The 23,656-nt window shown below is 41.7% G+C and overlaps 1 protein-coding gene across 1 annotated transcript in view; it reads right to left on the reverse strand.

Moving 5' to 3' along the window:
* The window catches only part of plxnd1 (plexin D1), a 73,489-nt gene that overhangs the window by 20,807 nt on the left and 29,026 nt on the right, over positions 1-23,656 (reverse strand). Inside the window, exons 8-19 of the mRNA XM_082518095.1 lie at positions 21,157-21,256; positions 19,691-19,789; positions 18,064-18,153; positions 17,652-17,760; positions 16,378-16,535; positions 12,766-12,911; positions 6,464-6,569; positions 4,941-5,080; positions 4,359-4,538; positions 3,927-4,011; positions 3,468-3,740; positions 471-620 (exon numbers count right to left, since the gene is read on the reverse strand). Coding sequence (XP_082374221.1) covers positions 471-620; positions 3,468-3,740; positions 3,927-4,011; positions 4,359-4,538; positions 4,941-5,080; positions 6,464-6,569; positions 12,766-12,911; positions 16,378-16,535; positions 17,652-17,760; positions 18,064-18,153; positions 19,691-19,789; positions 21,157-21,256 — 1,636 coding nt within the window. The remainder of the gene's footprint in view (positions 1-470; positions 621-3,467; positions 3,741-3,926; positions 4,012-4,358; positions 4,539-4,940; positions 5,081-6,463; positions 6,570-12,765; positions 12,912-16,377; positions 16,536-17,651; positions 17,761-18,063; positions 18,154-19,690; positions 19,790-21,156; positions 21,257-23,656) is intronic.

A 23,656-nucleotide genomic window follows, 5' to 3' on the forward strand; every position in this document is an offset into this window, starting at 1 on the left:
ACAAAAAACAAAGACACAAGTGAAGAGTGAGATCATCGCTGACTCAGAAGTTTTTGGGATCAGTGTGAGCAGTCTGTGCAATATATGATAGAAGAACTGATAAAAGATTAAAGACATGAACAACAGTTGGCAAACACATAACTATTTGTTGTGGCACAGAATGACGACTAACCACCCCCAACTGACTACTATTTCATGATGGAATGAGGAGCGACTACAACCCATTTATAATGCATGTAGAGCGGCACACTCACAAATGACTTGCAGAGCACGCATTCAGATTTTTGCAGATAAAATCCGTTTCAGTGTGCATCACAGGTGGTACAGATTCTGACTAAATGCTTGGCTTGAATACCGTGTAATATTTGGTTGAAACTCTAAAATTATCGAGGTCCAGGCAGCAATATTTTCAGCACAAGTCTGAATTGTATATTTGCATGTTATAGTGTTTTACAAGGTTTAATACTTACAAAGACAGGAAGCTCCCTTTCGCTGGAGCTGGATAGTCCGTTGATAGTGCAGTGGAACAGCTGGTCATTGTGAAAAGTGATGTTGCAGGGATAGGAGCCAATCATCACTGAGTATTCCTCCGGCATCAGCTCCAGATCGCTTGGTACTTTCTGTGCCAGAAACGAATAAAAACAGCCGTCAGCCGGTCAGGAGTAAGATAGCAGAGGGGCCTACTTCGAACAAGCGCAGATAACATTCACGAAGAGATTTACCCCACACATACGTGCAGACACATAGGCATTCTAGTGTGCACGCACAGAAACCGAGCCGTGACAGGCCTGTCATGCAGCTGTCATGCAGAGAAAGGCAGCGGGAAACTCATCCAGTTTGGGCTAGAGTTCAGCTCGAAGCACAAAACATTCCCACTCCCCCTCTCACATGGCCAGAAAAGTTTCTACAAACAAACCCGATCACGGTCATCCCTGTCTGAGCCCAGAATAACATTCTCAGGGCCTTTACAGAAGCCTTTTGAAATAAGATGCATGGACAATGTTTTCCAGTCAGTCTAACTCTGCTGCTTCCATTAAAGCCCGGAATTTCACTGCTTAAATAGACGCTCGTCTGATTTTACACATGAAGTGTGATTTCACTGACTCAGGAGGTGTAGCACTTAGCTTATTTAAAAAGCAGCACAATATCTTCCGAGGATCTAGTGAAGGATTTTTAAATGCTTAAAAATTTATAGTAGGGATCAGGAGAACTCACTTTACAGATGGTGGGCACTGAGTTTGAAAGATTTTTATCAGGCATGACAGAAATGAAAGATGTCCTTCACTTCCAATATGGTAATTTCTTGATTTTGAAGCTTGTCCCGTGTTAGGACCTAAGGCTCAGATCACTTGCACAATGCTAATTACATGTTAATCTTCATTACTTCTTCTTCTTGTTGTTTTGGCTGGTGTCTTTAAAAGTCACCATAGTGGATCATCTTCCTCTTGCACAGCAATCCCCTGCATGTTGCCCTACAGTACATCCATGAACCTCCTCTGAGGTCTTTTTTCAACATTCTTTGTTCAGTTTACCCACTATTACTCCTCCATCTCAACATTCCTGCTCAATCTGACCTGTCCCTAATTATTCCCATTATTTAGTAGAGTCTCTCACATATCGTCAAAATATCTGAAACTCTTAGACTAAAGTACCCTTTTTAACATGTATAACATAAAATCTAGTTGTCTGTTCAAGGGTCACGGTGGTTAAGCGGTTAGCATTTTTACTTCAGGTTCGACCCAGGCCGGGTCTCTTCTGCAGGTTCTGCCCATGTTTTGGTTCCTCCCCTACCAAAATCATAATGGGTCCGTGCTGTCTATGTTGGCCCAGAAGACTCATGCAAAATAAATTCTTAATTTGAAATATTTTACTAATCAGTTAATTAAGGGTTAATGAGTAATGCAAGAAACGTCATTCCACCAGAGTTCAATAATAGTTTTTCTAGTCAGGAATGTAGAAACTTCAGTACACAAAGATCAGACACAGATGATTAAATCGGCTGTAAAAAGTCTAGCTGCATTACTTCAAGTACTTTATTTGAAAGTAGAAATCCAGTCAGGAACAGTCAGGAACGAACTGTAATCTTGCCACAGTGAGCTTTACTGTGAAACAACAAAGAAGAATTTTAATATTCATCTTTGGGCACTAACTCCAAGGTTTGTGTATGATTGCATGACTCCTTGTGTTTCGTGTGGTTTTACTTTTTACTGTGTCACAGCCTTCTCTGTAATTAATTTGCTATGTACAGTGTTATTATTACTAATAATAGACTAACCTACAAACAGAGAGACGTACAAACATATGAGCCTTTTTGTATGAAATGGCAATTTCCCTTCAATATAAGAATGACAAGTGAGGAAGTATGCGTGTGTTTATCCCCAGCGTGCTTCCTTGTTTTGATTACACCCTTAGGACACTGTTCTGTCCCCACTGCAGATTGCAGCCCCCTGGGTCTCTGTCAACAAATGCTTCCTTGAACAAACACAACACACACACATCATACACAGACACAAAAAGCATCAAGCTATCACACCAATATGTTTGAGCATATTCTAAGAAATAGATTTTTATAACCCCAATATGCACAAGATTTTCACACGGAAACTAATAGAAAAGGCCAAAACAACGGATTCAACAGGCCGAAAACAGAATAAAGGATAACAAAACCCACCCACATTCCAGCTCAGGTTCTTAATATAGGCTGGCTGGCTAACAAGCTCCCTATTAAACAAACACATTTCTCTTCAGCCTCTCTCTCCCATTCAGCTCCACCACGAGTGGAATCCATCTTCCTAAATCAAACAGGAAACAACAAATGAGTCGACCATGTAGATGGGCTGAACCCGGCACACACCGACACATAAAGAGGACGCTGCGTCGTGTTCAAACTTTCCTGTCTGCGCTGTTAGTATGTGCATTTTTTTACGGTGTCACAGCCAGAAACCCTCTAGGGTGATGAATTCATGCAGACAGGTGCTTAGATAAGCCAGAACGTGGAACATGGGACCTCCAACTAAACAAAGCCCCCCTTCCCCCTTAGACCTGCAACATTAGAAGTCAACACATTACAGGGGACAGAGCCTTTGAAGTGTTTTATATGCCTCTGGTTTATGTGAATATGAATAAAGAAACAGTCAGCTCTGTCGGCTCATAACAGTGGGGGCATTCAGGTTTACAGCAGTGATGCTTTTGAAACCACAAAACAAGCCAGAAAATAGCATCACTAGTTCAAGGAGTAGAGTAAGTATTTCATTTTTTTCAAAGCTCGCCACATAACAGCATAAAAGGCCTGATGTCTTCTGATGGTACCTTTAAGTCTGACCAGCATTTTGATGAAATAAAGTTAAAATGCAAATTATTTGTGTGGAAATGTCTGTAGGGACTGGCAGACTTCTGGGGATTTCTGAGGATCTTTTTGTAGACCAGCACAAAGTGAAGCATGAAAGTGATTGAACAGTGTCGCTCACATTGATGATGAGTGTCAGCTGCTCCCCTGAATGGTGTTTGATTAGCTTCTCCTTGTTGGCGGTGAAGAACTGAGGATCCTCCACATATTCCAAGGGAAAGTGACCTATGTGAGGTTCCTCCTCTTCTTCTTCGTCATCGGTATCAGACGAGAAAGGCGGCCTGTCATTCGTGTAAAGGACTCCATTCAGCAAGAACTGCACTGAGGTCGGCTGGGATTGGTTGGATGGAGGAGAGCGGCAGGCAATTGTGGAGGGGGTGAGCACTTCACACTGCTGTAGAAGGACCAGAGAGGACAACAGTTACTTACTTTGAACCAATAATTTATTTGTGTCTGCATGTTTATGACTACATCACAGGAGAAAATAATTATTTTCTAGTGAATCCCAAGATCCCACACATCTGACTATCTGACTGAAAGCGTCAAGCAAAATAAATGAGGAAATAATTAGGATACTCACTGAATGTCCAATTCCCACCACCTGCATGGTGACACTCTGTACCAGATCAAAACCCTGGCCTGTCACTGTGATGTTCCTGCCACCACTGTGACACACACACAACAGAGAGTCACATCTCAGCTGCGACAAAAAAATGTGTCAAATTCATACTGACATGCAAATACTTTGGGACCCTTCTCCAACACGAGACAGAGACAGGACAAGATAATAAAGCACACCAGTTTGAATACACTGAAAAGCCTCACATGTCCTCAAAAACATGCCACTGCCCTGTCACACTGAAGCTGTGCAATTTAGAGAACAATAGGAAGAAGACACTGAGGACAATATTACAGTAATGACTTATGCCTGTGACTGGGAATGCGAGGAGAACTCCAAAGTATTGCATGTGGAGATTTTTAATCCTTGAGATGTGTGTGGTGGTATACGTACCTGCGGAAGCTCATTTTGGGGTGGATGGAGGTGATAGTGGGGTTCCTCTCATAGGTGTATGTGGTGCTAAGCTCTGGACCCTCACAAGTTTTGTTCTCAAACTCTACACACACTGTTACTGGGTCAGTGTGTGCCTGTGAGGCAGGAGGCATGATGCATTCAATTGTTCGAGCTGTTTTCCTAATAAAAGAAAGAAAAGAAAAACAGGTAAACGGTGTAACCTCAGAACTTGCAATGTCTACAACTGTTTAATCCCCAAAATACTTCCAATTACAATTGAAGTCATATTGGCAGAGTTGCACAGAAGTCAAAAATCTGTTTTGGAAAGCATTAGGGATACAGGTAAAGGTGCTGAATTTTATGCCGGCTTCACTGTGCAGCCTGAATAAATAATTACTGTGTAGCTGCATTTGTTATCAGCTACAGAAAAGGGCGCTATTAATATGGGCAAAGCAAAGAAAGCTATTTAAATCCTTTGTGGTTTATTGGTAAGCATTCAAAGTCACAGAGAGTTTAGAACCACTTGAAATTTGGCCAGCTTAACAAAAGTTGCAGAAACTGCTTGACGAAAGTCGCACTCACTTAGTGATAATGCATTCCTGTGTTGTGTTGACCTTGACTTTAACCTCAGATCCAATGTTAAGGTGTTCCCCATTGATGGTCACTTTGGTTCCTCCAGCACGCAAGCCCCGCTCCGGCTCCATGGACAGTAGCTTTGGGATCTGCATGCAGAGGAAAGATATGGGACACTACTAACAAGAAATCACATTTATCAGTAGAAATCTGACAGCTTCTGTCACTGGAAAAGACAGGCTTAGTAAAAACTGCGTTTGTGCTCTATGATGCCTTTCTTGACAACAAATAAAACCTTTCCTTATCCTTTGAGGTTTAAATATTACGTCTTTACAGATGGGCTGAGACAGCTGCTGACTATAACAATAAATTAGTGAGGAAAACTGTGAAGACAGCCCACGCTGCAGTATGTTAAAGTGCTGCTGAAGCCAACAGGCATTTAAGGCCCAAGTAGCAGGACAGCTGTACTGTACTGCGGGTAAGAAGCAATAATGTTCATGCATACGCATGAGAAACTTCATGCACACGTAATCATACATGCACAAAAGCACCTACACACAAATAAAAAGCCTCCTTGGGCGAAGATGAATATCCCTGTCCGGCTCTGCAGCTACCAGCATCAGCATTCCTGCTCTTTTCAAACTTTTTATCCCCGCCGTGAACCTCGCCTCCAGGGAAACCTCTTATCCTCACTGACAGGATTCACTTCCTCAGTGCACAGGGATGGAGCAGACCTATTGTGTATTTTTGTTTAGGAGGGGGCGTAAGGAGGCAGATGTTTCCGTCAAGAGGTTTGAGGAAGGAGATGCGGTAGAGGCACATATCCTGTCTCCAGAACTGCTTCCCCTTTCTCTCACATCTTCTCCTGCAGTAAAACACCTCCCGACACTGACCAGTTCTGAGATGGATAAGGAAGCTCAGGAGGAGGTCCAACAACAGTCCTTACTATGTTTGTCGTTCTAGATTTTAAAAAAATCCTTATGTATCAAGAAGGGTTTCAAGATTGGGATGATTTCTCTGTGGGATGACTCACAAGGAGATCTGTTTGTAGAAGCTCCAGACATGACAGCTCGTTCCAGCACTGGATTGTAAAAAAAAATTCTTTGTCTATAAACAAAGAGAAACAAATGGCTTACATGGGTATTTCCACTGGGTGAATACTCTTAGAGACTGAGAGACTGTGTGGGTTGAGGTCAATTAACACAATGCTGGCCAGCTCGCCTCGTCCGGTGATGAATTCAGAGCAAGGGGACATTCCAACAATCACCATATTTGTTTTTTCTGGCATTCAATGCTGAATGACAATGGTGCTTAGCTTACAGCTCACATGGATGTTTGAAGATTCCCACACACTAGCATTCCTCTGAATCATAAAACGCATCTGTTAACACTTAACTGACACACATGGGGAGGCTTTCCCAGTGGGGAAGGAGCAAAAAAAAAAAGGAGCATAGATGAAGAGTGTGGAGGAAGAGGCAGATAGAACAGAAAGCAAAAACCAGCAGGAGGGTGGATATCTGGAGAATACTCACTAAATATGAGAAGGTCTCCTTTGACTTCCCCATCCCACTCTGCTCCACATCCACTTGGACAATATCGCTCCTGTTATCTGCAGCCCTCCCAGTGACACACACCAGCCTGGGGACAGAACACCACAACAGAGGATCAGTTAATAAAAGAGAACAATATGAATAACAAGCAAAAAAAAAAAAAATGATGCTCACAATTTTAAATCAATAAACTCATTTGAAAAAAAAAAAGGAGTCGCTCAACTCAAATTGCAAGTGAGGGAAACCAATATAAGAATGAAAAAGGAGATCTCGACCTGCTAAACAAAGACACATAATTAATCTTGGGGAATAGTGTTATGAACTAATTCATCAATGCCCATTGCATTTACATAAGGGAATCCAATAAAGCCCTGGGATATCAGATATTAGGGGAAGTAAAGTTCAAAGCTCCTTAGACCAGATGTGTCTAACCACAGAGGAGATTAAGAAGCTGCCGTGGCTTGTACTCTTACCTCCTGGCTGTGATTATACCCTGTGCCATCAGTGCACACTCTACAGAGACGTCTCATATTAATGACATGGTGGTGCACTGAGGCACAGAGACCTACTGTTCTGGGACCTCACTGGGATAAATGTACCAAAGGGGGAACACAACCTTTATCGCCTCAAATGATCTCCTTCCAGCTTGACACCCTGTCGGTTTATTTAGTCAGGTGCCTGCTGCTACAGTGGTTATAAATTCTCAGCTAGCGATATATGATTGACAGAGGAGACCCATGGAATTTACATAAGTGCAGGAGCTGTGCTTAGTGTGGGAGGACCTGGCAGGACACACAGTAGATGCGGCTGGGCTGGGTCGGTCTAGGCTTGGCTGAGGTCAAGCTGTCGGGGCTTTCTAAATATCAAGCCTTAAACAAAGTGACATGTATTCTAGCATATAACAACCCTAATTAAAACAAATTTTCCCCTTTTTTCATAAGCCAGAATAGGTGTTAAAAGGAAACTAAAATAACCTGCAGTACCAACCATCTGTTGATAGCAGGGTCTACATTCATGCTCATTAATTACAGAAGCATCAGGTAAAGAATGCCATTACACTCAAATTACACTCCTCTCAGTTATGTGGCATGAGGGCAGAAGTGCACCTGTTTGGGAAAAAATGCATCGCTTCACATGCTCTAAATTAGAGAGGAAAGAAAAACAAGGACAAACAAAATGAAACATGACTATTCACAGGATCAAGCCTGAGGGAAATAAGAGAAATTGGAGCCTGAATCAGTCTCAACTTGCAGGGTAGCTTCAGGCTGGGAACTAAACTGTTATCAAAACTGTACATCATATTATATGATGTTTGCTATTGAACCATAATGTTGAGGATAATTCTGCACAGCAAAGACACAAAGTCATTTTTTCCTGTGAACTACAACACAAGGGGTTTTCTCAGCAGATAGATGCTATGATGAAGTCAGCCTGTACCATTTAAACTGAAACTAGGTGTGTCTCATAGTTTCAGGAAAGAGTTTAGAATCTTTCATAATCTGAACATGTCAAAAACATTTTAACATTGCCTTCAAACCTGCTCAATCTAAGCTGTCCCTCATCATTCCCATTATTTTTTAGTGCCTCTCACATATTCTAAAACTATATTTAATCCTGAGATGAAATTACCCCTTATAATGTCTATAACATCAGGTTAAGTTGCTTTTTCAAGGGTTAGACAGCATGGTGGCCTCTCTACCTTTGTCTCTGAACCACTCAGTTTGAGCCATCCCGCTCTCATTTCTAATCCTGTATATCCTGGTCACTCCCAATGAAAATCTTAACCTTTCTTAACCGATTCAGTTCTGCCACCTTCAGCTCCTCCTGTTCTTTTGTTATTACTACCATCTTATAACCACACATCATAGCGGGTCTCACTGCCTTCTTGGAAACCTTCCCATTTACTCTGGCTGCTATCCTTCTTTTACAAATCACCCCTGACACTCGTCACCACCCACTCCACCCTGCCTGAACTCTCTTCTTCACCTGTCTTGTACACTGTCCATTGCTTTGGATCCTCTCATTGAACACACTCTGTAATATTTGACTTCACACTGATAAAACACTGTAAAAAAACACCAACAAAATCTTCACATTGGAGAACCTGGAGCCAGGAAACTGCTGCCATTTTTGTTTACAAAAATGTATTTAAACAATTAACAGAATTATCAAAACAGATGTTGAATAATTTGGAATAATTTCCTGTTGATTGACTAATCAATGCAGCTCCACTCGAAGTATATAACAATAACTTCTTATGGCATAATTAAATTTCCACCAATTAACTCAGATGAATTATTTTTAATCTTCTGCTAAATTAGACTCTTGCCAGTTACGAGACAATTAACTTCTCAGAGCTAGTGTGGCAGCAGTGACAGTACTTGCTATATATCCCACAGTGCCAAATGAAACAGTGCAGAAGAAAACTATGCAGCCTCCCGCATACACAATGCATGTTGCAACACTTCCATGTTTAATTTTTAGATATGTACCAACGTGTCCAATGTTCCATCGATGTGCAATCAGATAAAAAAGCATAGAAGTAGACTTTTGTAAGATATGCAGATAATGTGGTGTGTGCATGAGGGTGTATGCTGGACGTGATGTTGATGTGGTGTGATTCTACCCAAAGGACAGGCAGACTCCCTGCAGGAGCGCACAGGGCCTGGGCTGACCTCTGCTCTATATTCCAGCATTGCCCCACTGTGGAGATATTACAGTCGGGAGGGCAACATTTGTTCTAGCACTGAGATGTCTCTAATCATTTCCCTCGAGTGGCTGCAAAATCATCAACAATCCAGTCCGTATGTGTCTGAATACAAGTGTTTTCTGGGGCCGAGCTAAATGGACACAGCGACGGCCACTCAAGGTTCGTATGAAAATGATGAAAAGGAAGGGCAGCATGGAGGACCTGAGCCAAACATCAAGTGAAGCACTTCAATAAATGAGGTGTGCTTAGACTGACTGTGCCATTAATTAACATGTTGACACTGGGTGAGAAGAGCATAGCCTCTCCAGTGCTGCACATTTTCCTTTTGGCACACAGATGTGAACTTTCACCTTTCAGCACACGGGCAGACACCTGTCTCAACAGTCGTGGTAAATGAGGTCACATGCACAGGTGTGTGTATGCTGATGAGTAGGCTGTGTATATGAAGAGAGCAATACTGACGGCTGGCAAGGTCTTATGAATGAGGGGAATTTGAAGTAGACCTTCCTGCTTCAGGGGTGTGGTGTGAATAGCTTTACATTGTACCTCAAAATTAAGTTGTGAAGGTGATGAGACAGGATCACTAATCAATCACCGGAGTGCCCCACAAGGAAGAAGTAGAAAAATGTCTGGTTTCGCATGCCTACGCGTGTCTGTGCAAGTCAAATGTGCTGACACTGTCAGACGCACTGATGTGTTATGATTTGTCAGTGCCACTTCCAGCAATGACGACGTGCTGTCACAACAACCAGCCTTTGGAGCCAATAAGGAATGACAACATGGGATGAGCTCACCCCGGAGTGAAACGTGATTCGTTGTTTTCTACATGTGTGGTTTGGGGGGAATGTGTCAGGCAGTTGGAGTGACAGGTAAGACCCGCAGGTCACCCTAGAACTGGTCTTAATACAATGATTGGCTTCAGTGGAGCAAGACCAGATAAACAGTTCCATTCAGGGAACATTACAGATACGGAATGAAAGTTCGGATGTAATTGTCGAGTTACTGACTTTTCACTGAGTTCTGCTAGAGTCGGAGTCGGGCTCCTTCTGTCTCCATGGTGACAATGTGACGGTTCCTGAGCTTTGGAGGGGTGGTGATGGAGCCATTTAAAATGAGAAGTGTGCTGCATAATAATATTTGTGAAAATTAGCCTCATGAATGCATGAAAACTGAGCCACACGTGGACAGTGGGTATTTTAATTTCATGATTGGTGGGCCTATATAAAGCAGATCTAATCACTGTCACAGATCTCTGTGATGGTGATTAATTAACAAGAGGAAGTTTATAAACTGCCCCCTCTTGGATTGTCTTTAAATAAAAGTTGGTCAAGCACAAAATAAAAAGTATGGATTTCCTCTGCTGCCCTTGATGGTCTATTTCTGTTTCTTTTCTTTGTAGCACGCCAAATAATAGACCATTTTCCACCTGACCTCCTAGACGTTAGAACTAGGGTTATCTGGCCTGGGATCAAAAACTTTTACGTTGCTTTCATTTATACATTTGGCATGTATACAATGAATCCATCACTTTCATATGCTCTGGCTAATCTGTCGGTATCTAGAAATTTAAAACATTTTGCAGAAGAAAAGATAAAACCATTTTCAGTGCATTCTTTTTTCTGAGAATTTGAGGCTCAGGTGTAATTTATATTTCTAGTTGTCGCTAAAATGGCTTCGAGCCTTTATAAACACCTGGAGATCTGCTGGGCAAACTGTTTCTAACTCGTCACCGTGAGATTACCTACATTTCTTTCTTTTTTAAAAAACTTTTGTCCTATTGTGCAAAATTCTTAAGTCTGCCCTTATTTCTTAACATTTTGCTTCCAAGGAACCAAACTATAATGTAATGTTTTTAGCAGGCTTTGTGAAGTCTTCTCTTTACCCATTAGCTGCTGTTTATTCATTTTAACACTGACCTATGAGACATTCAAGCATAAAAAAGCAAAGAGCCTATTTTAAATTGTGTCTTCAGACACTCTGTTACAAGAACTTGGTTGTAAAAATGATTTTTTTTGTCAATTTTTTAAAATTTGAGCTTACAATAATATTGAAGGTAACACAATTTGACAGGCAAAAAAATAATACATTTTCAAGAACAAGCTGATTTCTAAAGCGACGTTAGACAGAAATTATCTGGAAGTATCTGAGAGTGATGTACAGCGTTTCCTTAAAAAATCTGAAGAAACTGAACAAGTAGAGAACAACAGAAGAAGTATCAGGCCTGCAAAATGATTTACAGCAGATGAGCAGCATCTGAAAGTCATGTTCTCAAGAAATAGAAAAAAAAAACAGGACCCAAGAGATGCATCTGGACTTTCAGTTCATTAAGCTACTGTTTGCTGAAGCCTCTCCGGAGGTATACTAGACTGAAAATCAGTGCAACAAATCTCATGAAGCCCATAAGACCGGTTCCAAATCTGAAATTTGGTTCAAATTGTCAAAAATATGTATGGAGGAAGTCAGGAGAGGGGCTCTGTCGTGGTTTAGCCTGTATTTCAGCCAGTAGTGTTACTTACAAAAGTAATCCAAAGAACAGCTTTGGATGTCTTTAAGGAACTATTGGGAACTATTCCTGAAACTATTGAAAAAAATATCAGGAAACTTGCTTAAGAGAGTTTAGGCTGTGGGGGAGCAAAAACATGCTTGTCTCTGGAGTCTTGGACAAAATCAGAATACCTGAAGAGAACCCATGCAAGCACAGAAAGAAAATGTAAACTTTACATACAAAAAGCACCAGCCCAGTCCATCGCAGGGCCAACACAGAGATAGAGACGTGCTAGAGACTTTGTTTCTAATAAGACATTTGCATTCTCATGTGTACCTATAACAGGTGATGTTTAAAAATGTTTGATGTTGCAGTCGATGTCTGAAAATGGCTTCTGTTTAGATAAATATGCTTACATGAATATTCTTTCCCACCTGGATTAGAGGGTTTTCAATATAGAAAAAAATATTTCCCAAAATCTTTTAAAGCATGGCACCCGTTTACTACTTTTTCATACTTTTCCCAGCTGAAGACATTCCAGTGTAATAGAGGTAGCTTCCACCATCCAATAAAAGTAGGCAGGTGTGACTGAATGATCTGATTTGAGGGTGTTTTAGCACACACAGTGTTCATGTCTGAGATGTCCATGTCAGGAGTCTTTCAGTAACAGTGAGAAATCTTTCCATCACTTGATCTCCGTGTGTGTCTATTTCAGCCTGCCATCCACCTGAACGCTCACCTGCCTGAAATCCTATTAGGTTACCATGACAACACCATGACGACAGGTAATTGTCAGCTATCATCTCACAAGTCCTGACACTAACAATGGTGCATATTTCATCAGGGTTAAAAAAAAAAATAAATAAATAAATAAATAAATAAATAAATAAATATATATATATATATATGTAGTTGGTGTACAGGGCAAGAAGTTTTGTTATTTCAACATAGCAGATAATGTGAAAAGTAGTTAAATATATAAAAGATATAAACGAGACAAACTGATATGATTGAGCAAATTTACAGGGAGAGGCTGACATACACTGCAAACGTATGAATCATAATTCACTTATATGTTGTAAAACTTACTCTGTGGAGACAGTGTAGAACTGAGGCAGCAGAGTACAGTTCACATCTCCTATAGAGACTCTCACTGCTTTAGCCCTCCTGCCCAGGTTCCTGCCCTGAACTGTCAGCAGGGTGCCTCCTTCCACTGGACCACTTAGAGGGGAAATCTGTCAGAGACAAAGTGAAAAAAGAAAATATGAGAGGGGAGAAAAAAAAGGCAGTGAAATTGGACAATAAATTAGAGCTCATAAGTAGATTACCGCCCTAAAAACACTCCACTAACGATGGGCGATAATGAATATGACAAAGAATTAGGAGAATAGAGGTGCCGTCTCTAATGCTGACATGGAGTGTGGCACACACACAGAGATAAGGGCCCATGTAAGTGTTCTTCTGCTGAAGACTGAGATCTAATTGAATAGACACACACTTTAGGTATACACACACACAAAGCAGACTCTTAACTGCGGTAGTCTGAGACTCTTCAGCCTCTAATCCTCTACAGCACATGCAAATAAAGAGCAGACTAAGAGCCCCCTTCACATCCCACAAGAGACAGAGAGAGCCGAGGTGTAGAGCACAGCAGAAAGGTGGATGAGTGGGGAGGCAATTTAGGGGACTGATTGTCGAGAGGAAAGTGAATGCTGATGGTGGTGGTGAGAGAGCAAAGCCTCAACAGGGGAATTAATGCACAGCACTATTCCCTTTCATCTGTTTTCCTGTGTCTGCTCTGTCAAATTCCTTAGTCCCATTTCTGCTGTTGTTCAGAGGCATACTCTCACGCATCATTTCAGCCCTCACTTTTGGTCTCTTAACTTTCCATTCTGGAGCCACAGAAAGAAAAGAAGAGGACTGTCACTTCTCCAGTCGCCATGAAAACTCAACTTTCTCAGATAACATCTCCAACGCCCAGACAGAAGCAATCTAGCATCATCTTGCCACTGTAGCATAGCTATCCCAGCAGTGCGCATGCTTTTCTGGATGTCCCTCTGGCTGAGCCGAGGTCACGGTGACCCCTCTGTGTTATTAGCCTGGCTCCGGCTCTATCTGAAACTGAGCTGAAAAATGAAAACAGGACTTCTGTTTGGTCTAGGTGAGAGGACAAGGCTCGGCCCTGCATTCAAATAATTCGAAACCCACAAGACTGACAGCACAGATAAATAAACCATATATTTCCTAGCTAAAATGGGAGGCGGTTGAGAAAAGAGTGAATGTGGTACTTTTATTATGGTGTGAAAACAAACTGTTGGAATCCAGCCCATTACTTACCGTATTTCTGTGAGATTTACACTGCAGGAAATGGTGCAAATGTTTTTGCGGTTATATTAAGGTTTCAGACATTAAGTGTGGCCACCCCGTGTCTACTTACACCAAGTATATATACTTCCTCTAACAAAAACATCACATTCTTTCACGCACATGTAATCCACAAACAGCATATAAATGCTTGTCCGCGCAGTTGTGCACACGCACACTGTAGTATGTCAGACAAACACAGAAAAGCAGCCGGCAATATGCAGTTATTTATTATCACTATGCGTCGTATAGCGCGTAGTGCGTCCCTGCGGTGCCATTGAGACCTGACAGCAACATCAGCTTGCATGCTGTTCATTTACACCTCTTACAAGTCTGTGAGTCCTGATTTACAGCGCAAACTCTGCCAGGCCTCCTGGGAGATCACAGGGTGTGAATGTGCCTCAGCAAAAAGCTCCAGAAGGAAAGCTGGAGCTTTTAAACAAAATTACTCCACATTCTCGTATTCAAATGAAACATGCTCCAAATGTACATGCATGTATATAAACCTGCACCAAACAAACCAGCTACCTAATGAAATCCACATGTTTTCCTTTTCATTTTTTGGGGGGGGATTGTTTTGAGGTCAGAGCTTTCATCTTCCTCTCCTCACTCGACTTCCTCTGCATCAGACTAATCAAGGAGGACGTGAGGACAAAAACAGGAAAAAGCTTCTCACTATACTGTACCCTTCTCCACCCTGTCTTTTGTCCAACTAGCTCTCCATCCTCTCTCCCAAACCATTTAGGTCTCACCCAAGTCCTTCTGTTCCTTTTCTTTTCATGTTGTGAGTGAACTATGTTTTGCAGTTCCTGTTTTGGTTGCCAAAGTACCTCTAATCAATGGATTTTTTTTTTTTAATTCCTTGAACTAGTCTAGGTATGACATGAAAATAAAGAGCCCCTGGAGTTAATAATAAATGTCTCCATTGTCTTACGTCAATGAATTGATCAGAGCATTTTTCTCAATTAGGTGCTAAGTGGCAAAGTTTAGGGAATAATGAAATCCTCCTCTGTATTATTGATATTTTGGTGTGAGTACCTTGTGACAGAGATTGTACGTGACAAAGCCAGAGCGATGAAAAACATGTTTCATTATCTTAGCAGCACTGTCGCAAGGACTATATAACAAAGAGCTGCTGCAGTCTGAGTGTGTTTGAATGTTTGGGGAGAGCGGAGCTTTTTTTTTTCTATAAGCTGGAGGACTTGGGCTCTAACCCCTGTGGATTCTCTGGGAAAACACGGCTGCCAAAGCATTGCATCACTCACCCCACCGAACCACAACCCCAGTATCCTCTCTGCAGCCTGCTCTCCTGAGAGAGCCAGTAGGAGTGTGTGTGTGTGTGTGTGTGTATGAGAGAGAGAGAGAGAGACATGGAGTATTGCAACAAGAGTCTACCCACACATACTGAATCTCAGCCCAGCTAACTTCAGTCATGTAAGAAGTCCACATAAGTTAGACTCTCACAGAGCATCCTGTTAGTCACAGTATGCTGACAGCTACAAAGAATGAAGGATAATCGTGAATGCTTCAATATGGCCTATTTGTGTGACAGATTGTGGGCTTACGTGTGTGTATGTGAGAGAGTGTGTGTCTGCGCGCCTGCTTTGTTCTGCTTGCCGACCAGGTTTTATCTACAGGAAGTTCAGGCCGACTGAGTCTCATGTGAGCCATGCTTCCCATGACCGCCTACCAAAGCTGTGCTGATATAATGCTTGGTAGCGGCAGAAAAGGCTCGGAAGATGACTCTAAATAGGCTCCCATTACAGTTGGAAAAACAAATGAATACGATCATGCAAATGAGCTCCGCAAACCCTGGCAGTAATCATGATGACGTGACTGCAGTCAGATCCCGTGTAAGATAAATACTCCTTAATTCCTTTTAGCAGTGCGGTTTTTCTCTTGTTGTGGTTGCAAAATCTCAAGTCCCTCATGGTTCTGATTTGTTTTCCTTTTAGCCTTTGTGGTTTCATACATAAAGGGTCCTACACACATAGCTTTCATGCCCCAGTCCACATGGTTTGCTTATGTACAGCTGTTACATGGTGCAGAAGGTGTTCCCATGGCCTCCTAAGTCATTGCAGGTCGACTCATTTGGGTCTCCTGGGGTCTGTGGCTATGTGACTGTTAGTTTTATCACTGAATGAGCTGCTTTAATAAGGTTCAAACAAAACCTTAGCAGCTGATCCTGGACTGACAGACAATCTGGGTTGCCAGACCATGTGAGTGACCTCATGATTTACCATTACATGGCCTAAATACCATAGGTGTGAGGGATGCAGGAGGATGAATGCAAGCATTTGTGGCCCAAAGTCCTGCACGTTTAACCCCTGAACTTACCTCATGGATCTCAGGATTAGGACACTGATCCCTGATTGGCTGACATTCATCCCTTGGCTTGCAGATGCTGTCACACCAGCCACAGAGGTGTCCCTGATCCTCCCGACCCCAGCACTGGGAACAGTCCGAGCTACCCACACCACAGTTGTACACTTCCACTAGATGAATATGGCAGATAAGGGAGAGACATAGAGGCAATTACTACTGTGAGAAAACATTACTGAACTCTGTTTGCCTTGACTGGTCAACTTAATGTACACTCTTCAAGGTATTTTCTTTTAGAGCTTTTATGAAGCTATGGGCTGCGTGCCCTAAATAAATAGCATAGGGAGTTAGAGGATGATATATTCACAGCTATAAAAATAAACCAGTAAAAAAGGAGAAAGAGCTAGAGGAGTGGAGGAGAACAAAGCCAGGGAAAACAGATGATTACGTTCATGTTCCAGTGTGCCTCCCAGTGAGAACTCCCATTTGTATCACCGCATGTGCATCTGTGCAGCTGACTGTGTGCATATTACAGTGCGTGCACGCCTGTATGTGTGTGATAAAGTGTGTGTCATTTTAAAATTTGATGACACTGCATGTTCAGAAAGCGACCGTCTTGCCTGTTAACAGCACGGAGTGTCTGGCAGTGGCCCAGGGCTGTTGTTCACATGGTAGACACATGGATTGCAAACAGCACATCTGGGACTGGGATAGGCAAAAACTGGCTTGTAGCTGCACTATAGACAACACTGCCAAGTTCAACAACACACGTCAGTTTTCATCATCTCACTGTTGTCATGGAGCTCAAACTATATTTGCTACAATACATGCGGACATTGCTTGAGAGAGGCATTGATAACACCTTAAAATTGCAGCTCACTATGTTCTCCAATCATTATGTGTAATTAGACGGTAGCAGGATATAACATCATGGTAAATTACTGGTTGTTGGCAAATTATGTGTTGTAATACACAAACTGCTATTACTGCAAGTGAAAGGTAGTCGCACACTGTTTGTCCCTGTACGGGAATCTTTATTTTTCTACGTATTTAATAAAACCCATCAATCTCATGAGAACACATCTGGGTATGGGTGAAATGCATTCTGGGAGCAACAGTGGAGGCTATGTCACATCTTTTTTCTTGTTGTGGCGGGGATGTAATTACACTGCAAATACATGAGAGGTGAGCAAACAAATGTAATGGAGCAGAGAGCTGTGTTTTCATCTACTCCTTTCTTTTTATTTTTTTTCTGCATGTCTACATAATTATGGGTTTTTATATCTTACCTTTCATAGGCTGGGGGCTGTCAATGAATACATCCTCTCGATGTCTGATAAAGGCTCCTCGCCTCCTCAGGTTAAGGTGGTAAATCTGACTCCTCTGATTAGTGGAAAGCTAAATAGACAGGGCGGAAGACGGCATCAGCAAAAACAGGTATGTCCTCAATGTTCTCGTGTCTTTATTGTATGTAATTTTGCTTCCACTTAGTGATGCTCTAGATAATCATAGGTTTCTAGCCAAGTCTTAAACAAGGGTTTAAAATAATTACATCAAAAACAAGTTACAAATAAGCGTTAAAGCTAACAATAATGAACCCACTGAACCAGTAAATGCACAGTAGATGCGCCGGAGCTTTAAGCATGTTTATTCAGACTTGGCAAACTCGCTCATTTCTGGTAGGTCATCGTCTGTACTTACCGTCACTCCACTACACTTGACAGTCGTGCTGTTCAGCCATGTGGCCTCATATCGCTGCTCTGTTCCAAAGTCACACTCCAGCTTCTCATTCTGTTACGCAAAAACACTTACTTTAAAAAAAAAAGTAAAGCATTTCAAAAACAGCAGAAAAAAAACCTAATAACATGCTGTTCTCACTGTCTCAATCACTGTCTGGTAACAATTGACAACTCGGAAAGAGAACCAGGAAACTGATATAACCCACAATAATTGTCCCTGCCAGGAAAAATGTGATCTATTCAAATTTCATATTCATAAACATCTGGACTCCCACATCTCAGCAAGTCATCTGGGAGTCAGAGTAATGAATATGAATTCATTCTTCACAAAATGAAAGCCCCGAGTTTTACTGAGCCAAGATGTGTGACGTTAAGATCGTAAAGAAGCTCAGATAGGTAAGAGCAGTAAAGGATAAGTGCCTAAAGTGGGAGAAGTAATTTGTCTGTGAATCCAGCCACCCTAAATTGGTCTACTTTACTCAGTCTCTCCAGGCCTCTGCTATTTCGCTGTACTTTTTGACACCGGAGAAGCTCTTTTTTTGTGTGTGGGGTGGTGGGGCACTTGCAATGAAATGCTACTGAAAGGCTTCCTGGAATTATGTTCGATCTGAACTAATATAACAGCAAACAAACTTGTAACCTCTTGCTTGTTCATTAATGCTTCAGAGAGGCTGTGTGAGACCGTGTTTAAACATCCTTTAGGTTTGTCCTTACGGAGAAGTGTGGGAACCAAACTGAAATTCTAAACAAAACCCAGAAGGATCCGAGCGATGGTGATGCTTTGGGGAGAATGAATTTGACTGGCAGAACATTTCCTGCTCTGCTGACTTGTCGACAATCTGAAGGCATTAGTCAAACAATGTCAGTTTGGATAAACTTTCATAATAAACAGCGTGAATGGCCAATCACATTCACGCTGCCCTAAGGAAGACTGTGTGTGCGTGCGTATGCGTGTGTGTGTGTGTGGGGGGGGTGTATGTGACTCAATGTCTGTCACCATAGCAACACACCAGGAGACGGCTTGAGAGGCCAGCCTGGGTTAGGCGTGTGACTGACCACGCCTGGCAACCAGTCAGCACTGGAATTTTTAGCAGATACCAGTTGTGTCCTTATCAGCGATGCAGGATCGGCATCTGGCTGGCTCCATGTGGATTAGGAATGAGAATAAGAGTTTGAACAACTGATCTGGAAGGACTAGCTGAATTTATAATGAGCCCATGCAAAATAAAGCCGCTGCCTTCTGTGTGTGCGTGCTGCCTCAGACCGACTGCACATTGTACGCTGTGCTGACAAAGACACAACTCAGCGAGTCACCAGAGGCACGGTGGGCCCAGACAGCTGAGCAGCGAGCAACTAAGCATAAAGACAACCGCTCATTCTTCATTTTTTAATCTCCGTCTTACAACAAGCAGATCACTCCAGTTTTACTCACTCGTTGACCCAAATCACAACACACAAATATCCATCTGTGTTTAACTCAGCTTGAAGCAAACACACCATATGCTTGTGTTTTATTCCAATCATTTTCACAACACGCAATTTGGACAAAGTCCAAGTCCAGCTCTATAGCTGGAGGCTGTGTGTCATACCTCCTGGATGTTGCTGAGGGATAACGTGAAGTCTTGGACCATTCCTGATGGCGATGGAGGAACCTCAGAGGAAACCAGGCTGGGGCAGGAAGCGGCATTCTGTGGTGAAGAGGGAGGAAGTGACATATAGGAGTTAAAGAAAACAATAGCTCCAATGCACACATCCGTGCCTCAAAATACCTGTCCTGTTTATCTGTATGAGAAGGAAATGAGAGGGTGAAGCCTTCCTCTAAAGGAAACAACAACAGCTTCAAATAGAGAGATGATGAGGGATTAGAAAAGCAGACCCACCGGACAGTGCGATGAGCTCAGCAGAATGGGAAAAACCCACCTCATCATGTCAGTCTGACCTACATCAAAATAACCTTTTTACAGGTTTAAAAAGAGCCTTGAATTTTAATTATAAAAACTGGCTTAAAAACTAAGAGTTTCTTGTGCTTGGCTTGTTTATTTATCAGTTTCTTGGGATCTGAAACAGCACACCCGACTGGGATTTATTGCATTTGTACAAAAAAAAAAAAAAAAAAAAAATGCTGTGATGTCTTTATTACATCAGTTGTCTGCTTCTGTTGGGGATCTTGTGAAATAAAGGCGAGTGTTAAACATTCATGATCATACAAAACTTAAACACTGCTGACCAGCAGCTGACCACAGGACTGAGTCACATCCTTTCATTTTTTAACTGGAACCAGTTGTGTGTGCCCCGAGGCCCAAAGTCTGCTGGGCCAAGCAGGCCATGGGATCTGGCTACACAATAAATTTACACAGGGGACAGAAATAATACAGTGGCTGACCTCGAAGGCCTTGATGATGTCAGGATTATGTCCAAAAGGACAGTGGCTGGGGAGCTTCAATTGGCTTCAGCAATGCTACACTTGAAGCTTTAGATAAATTTCACACTTTTACAGCCATTTCATTCTCTTGTGCCAAACATGTTACACAATTTGATGATTTGTTTGCTTTAACAAAATACTTTACACCCTACGGGAGCTGACATTGGCAAACATACAGTTTCATTTGTACTGTACAGGCAAGCTGCAAAATAAAGGGCTATAGAAACCTACGGTGGAAAATGTAGGCGTTAATTTAACTCTTCGCTGGTATCAAGCAACCAGTCAAATTACTTCCAGCCCAAATCAAAGCACAGCAACTCCATTTATCCTCTCAGACAAACATTTCAAAAACAGAAACTTAAGATGCCTGGTCTGAGTTTCTAAAACCAAACCCTTCTGAGACTTTGTAGCTGGTTTCCACATTCGTACGAAGTGTAATTGTGACACTTGTAACATCACACTGAATTACCACATCATTACTCTTGCCTAACCCGTCTGGACTCAGACCATTACAGAACACTTAGTGTTTTTGGACAGTGGAGTCTGGATTACTACCGAGGCTCTGATTACTAGAAAACTTAATATCATGAGCTCCTCGAGGCATCTGATTGGTGGATTAAACACATTACTCACCTCAAGCAGGTTTTGATTCACGTCATCTTTACTGGAGACGCATAGGTGCTTGTTTTGGTCCCAGTAACACTTCCACCTTGTGCTCAGGCAGCTCATACATCTGTGACACACATACACATAAAAGAGTTGAGAAACAAGGACAAAATATTGCCAAATCAAGCCTGTTTTCGCCTCTGTACAATTACTCCCTGTGATCAACTCCAATTCAGGGAAGAGTGTTTTTCAAAAGTTTGGTTTGTGATTCATTTGGAGAGCAGTGCAGAGAGACAGACCTGATTACAGGCATCAAAGTTTAGCTTTAATAAAAGGAAGTAATGATTAGTCACATTCAGATGCATTCATTCCACAGTTACAACACAGCCAGCAGAGAGGTCACACAGGGCCAAATCTGCTGAGATGAAACAAAGCGCTTCTCAATAAACACTCAGACTGGTAAATGATGATGCGTGTGTGAGCATGCTGTTGCTTGTATTTATATCTTTGTGAGATCAAGTCTGAGTGTTACACTGCCTACGTGAAGATATTTTGGCAACTAAAACCATCAGCAGCTTGTAGAGTCTATACAATTCATACCCGCTGATCTGAGACAAGCCCACATGCACAGGTTAAACATGCACAGCACTTGCAAACTGTTGGGTGGGCGTGACTCGTCTGACAGCTGAAGATGTCTGTCTAGGTGAAATAAGATTTGGCTGGCCAGAGCTTATAGAGAGGTTTTTATCTGCTGGACCTTGGTTGAATTTGAAATGATCAGTCTGAATTCTGGTGAAAAGAACAAAGTCAACAATAAATTTATCATACTAGCACATGCTGCCAGTGTTTGCAAAGCCTGTCTTATTTTTTAAAATTGTCAAGCAACTATTAAAACACATTGCATTACTGTGATGAAAATAGTTTATGCACATATATGCTTCCTCCGGCTGTATACTTAGAATACAGCAGCACAAGAAATGGATTCTAATTTAGAGAAGAAGAAAAAAATGAAAGGGCTTTATATTTGTGAACAGTTTTTCACTAAAATCAGCTTAGGGATAGCAAACACACACACACACACACACACACACACACACACACACACACACACACACACACACACACACACACACACACACACACACAAGGTAGAGCAGTTAGAAAGTGTAAGGAGAATAAAAACACACAGCACAATCACTCTTGTGCTTATTTGCACACTCTGAGTTTATTGTACAGTAGAAGTATCTCAAATATCTGAAATTCTTTATATATTCTATTTTTTACACATGTATTCATTCATTACTTTTTAGGACTCTAGTACCTTGCATGCATGTATTTTCTTGATCTTTTGGCCTTACGTCTACTTTTGTGGTATATTTGTGTGTATTTGCTGCTGCAACATGGCAGTTTCGTTTTAGGGATTAACAAAGTAAACTATTTACAGTCACTGTATAAATAAAATCCCCTCTTCCAATTTTAAGCTTTTTAACATATCAAAGCATAATAAAAATATTCTTTAGCAGGTTTTAAATTTGCTTGTTTACAATCTGAGATGAACCACAGCACCCGATATATTTAACTGGGTCATATATAGTTAAAACAAATGCAGAAGTAGTGTGATACAAACACTACCCTCACTGCTAAATGGACTCGATTAACTGATCACCAGCAAGTGTGAACACTTCTTATAAAAGCAGACGCTTTGGTAGAGTTTTTGCTGGTCTGGTTCATTCTGGTGTGTGTTACCATAATGCCAAGGAGGAAACATGAGCAATGATCTTAAAGAAGTGACTGTTGCTGCCCATCAATCTGGGATGTGTTATAAGGTAATATCCAAACAATTTCAAGATCATTATTGTGCAGTGAGAAAGATTATTCACAAATGGAAAACATTCAAGGCAATTGCAAGTCTTCCCAGGAATGGATGTCCCAGCAAATTGGACTGACGTGGACCAACAGATTCTACAGGCCTCAGTCAGGATGTTAAATGTTGAAGTTAATTATGGCACAATTAGAAAATGGCTGAATAAGTATGGCTTGTTTGGAAGAGTAAAAGCCTCTTCTACTCTACGAAGAACAAGGGAGCACAACATAGGTTTGTAAACTCACATCTGAGCAAACCACAAGACTCCTGGAACAATGTCCTGAGCAGAGGAGATGTTTAACCATGATGCACAGCACCACATTTAGTGAAAACATATCAGAACAAACACTTTATACAAGCTGTCAAGTATGGTGGTGAAGGGTAGATGATTTGAGCATGTAGTCCTCTTTATACCAAAGTATTCTAGAGTCAAATGTGAGACCATCTGTACACCAGATAAAGCTTAACGATAGGACAATTGTCTGAAGTACAGCAGCAAATTTACAACAGAATCGGTGGATCAGAAAAGAATCATGTTGTTGCAATGGCTCAGTCAAAGCCCAGACCTCAACTACATTGAAATCCTGAGGCAGCAACTTAAGAGAGCTGTGCATAAATGGTAAGGCCTTAATGAAGTGAAACAACATTCATTTATACTTGATA

The sequence above is a fragment of the Aulonocara stuartgranti genome, assembly GCF_965226115.1.
Source record: "Aulonocara stuartgranti genome assembly, chromosome: 20".
Taxonomy (NCBI): Eukaryota; Metazoa; Chordata; class Actinopteri; order Cichliformes; family Cichlidae; genus Aulonocara; species Aulonocara stuartgranti.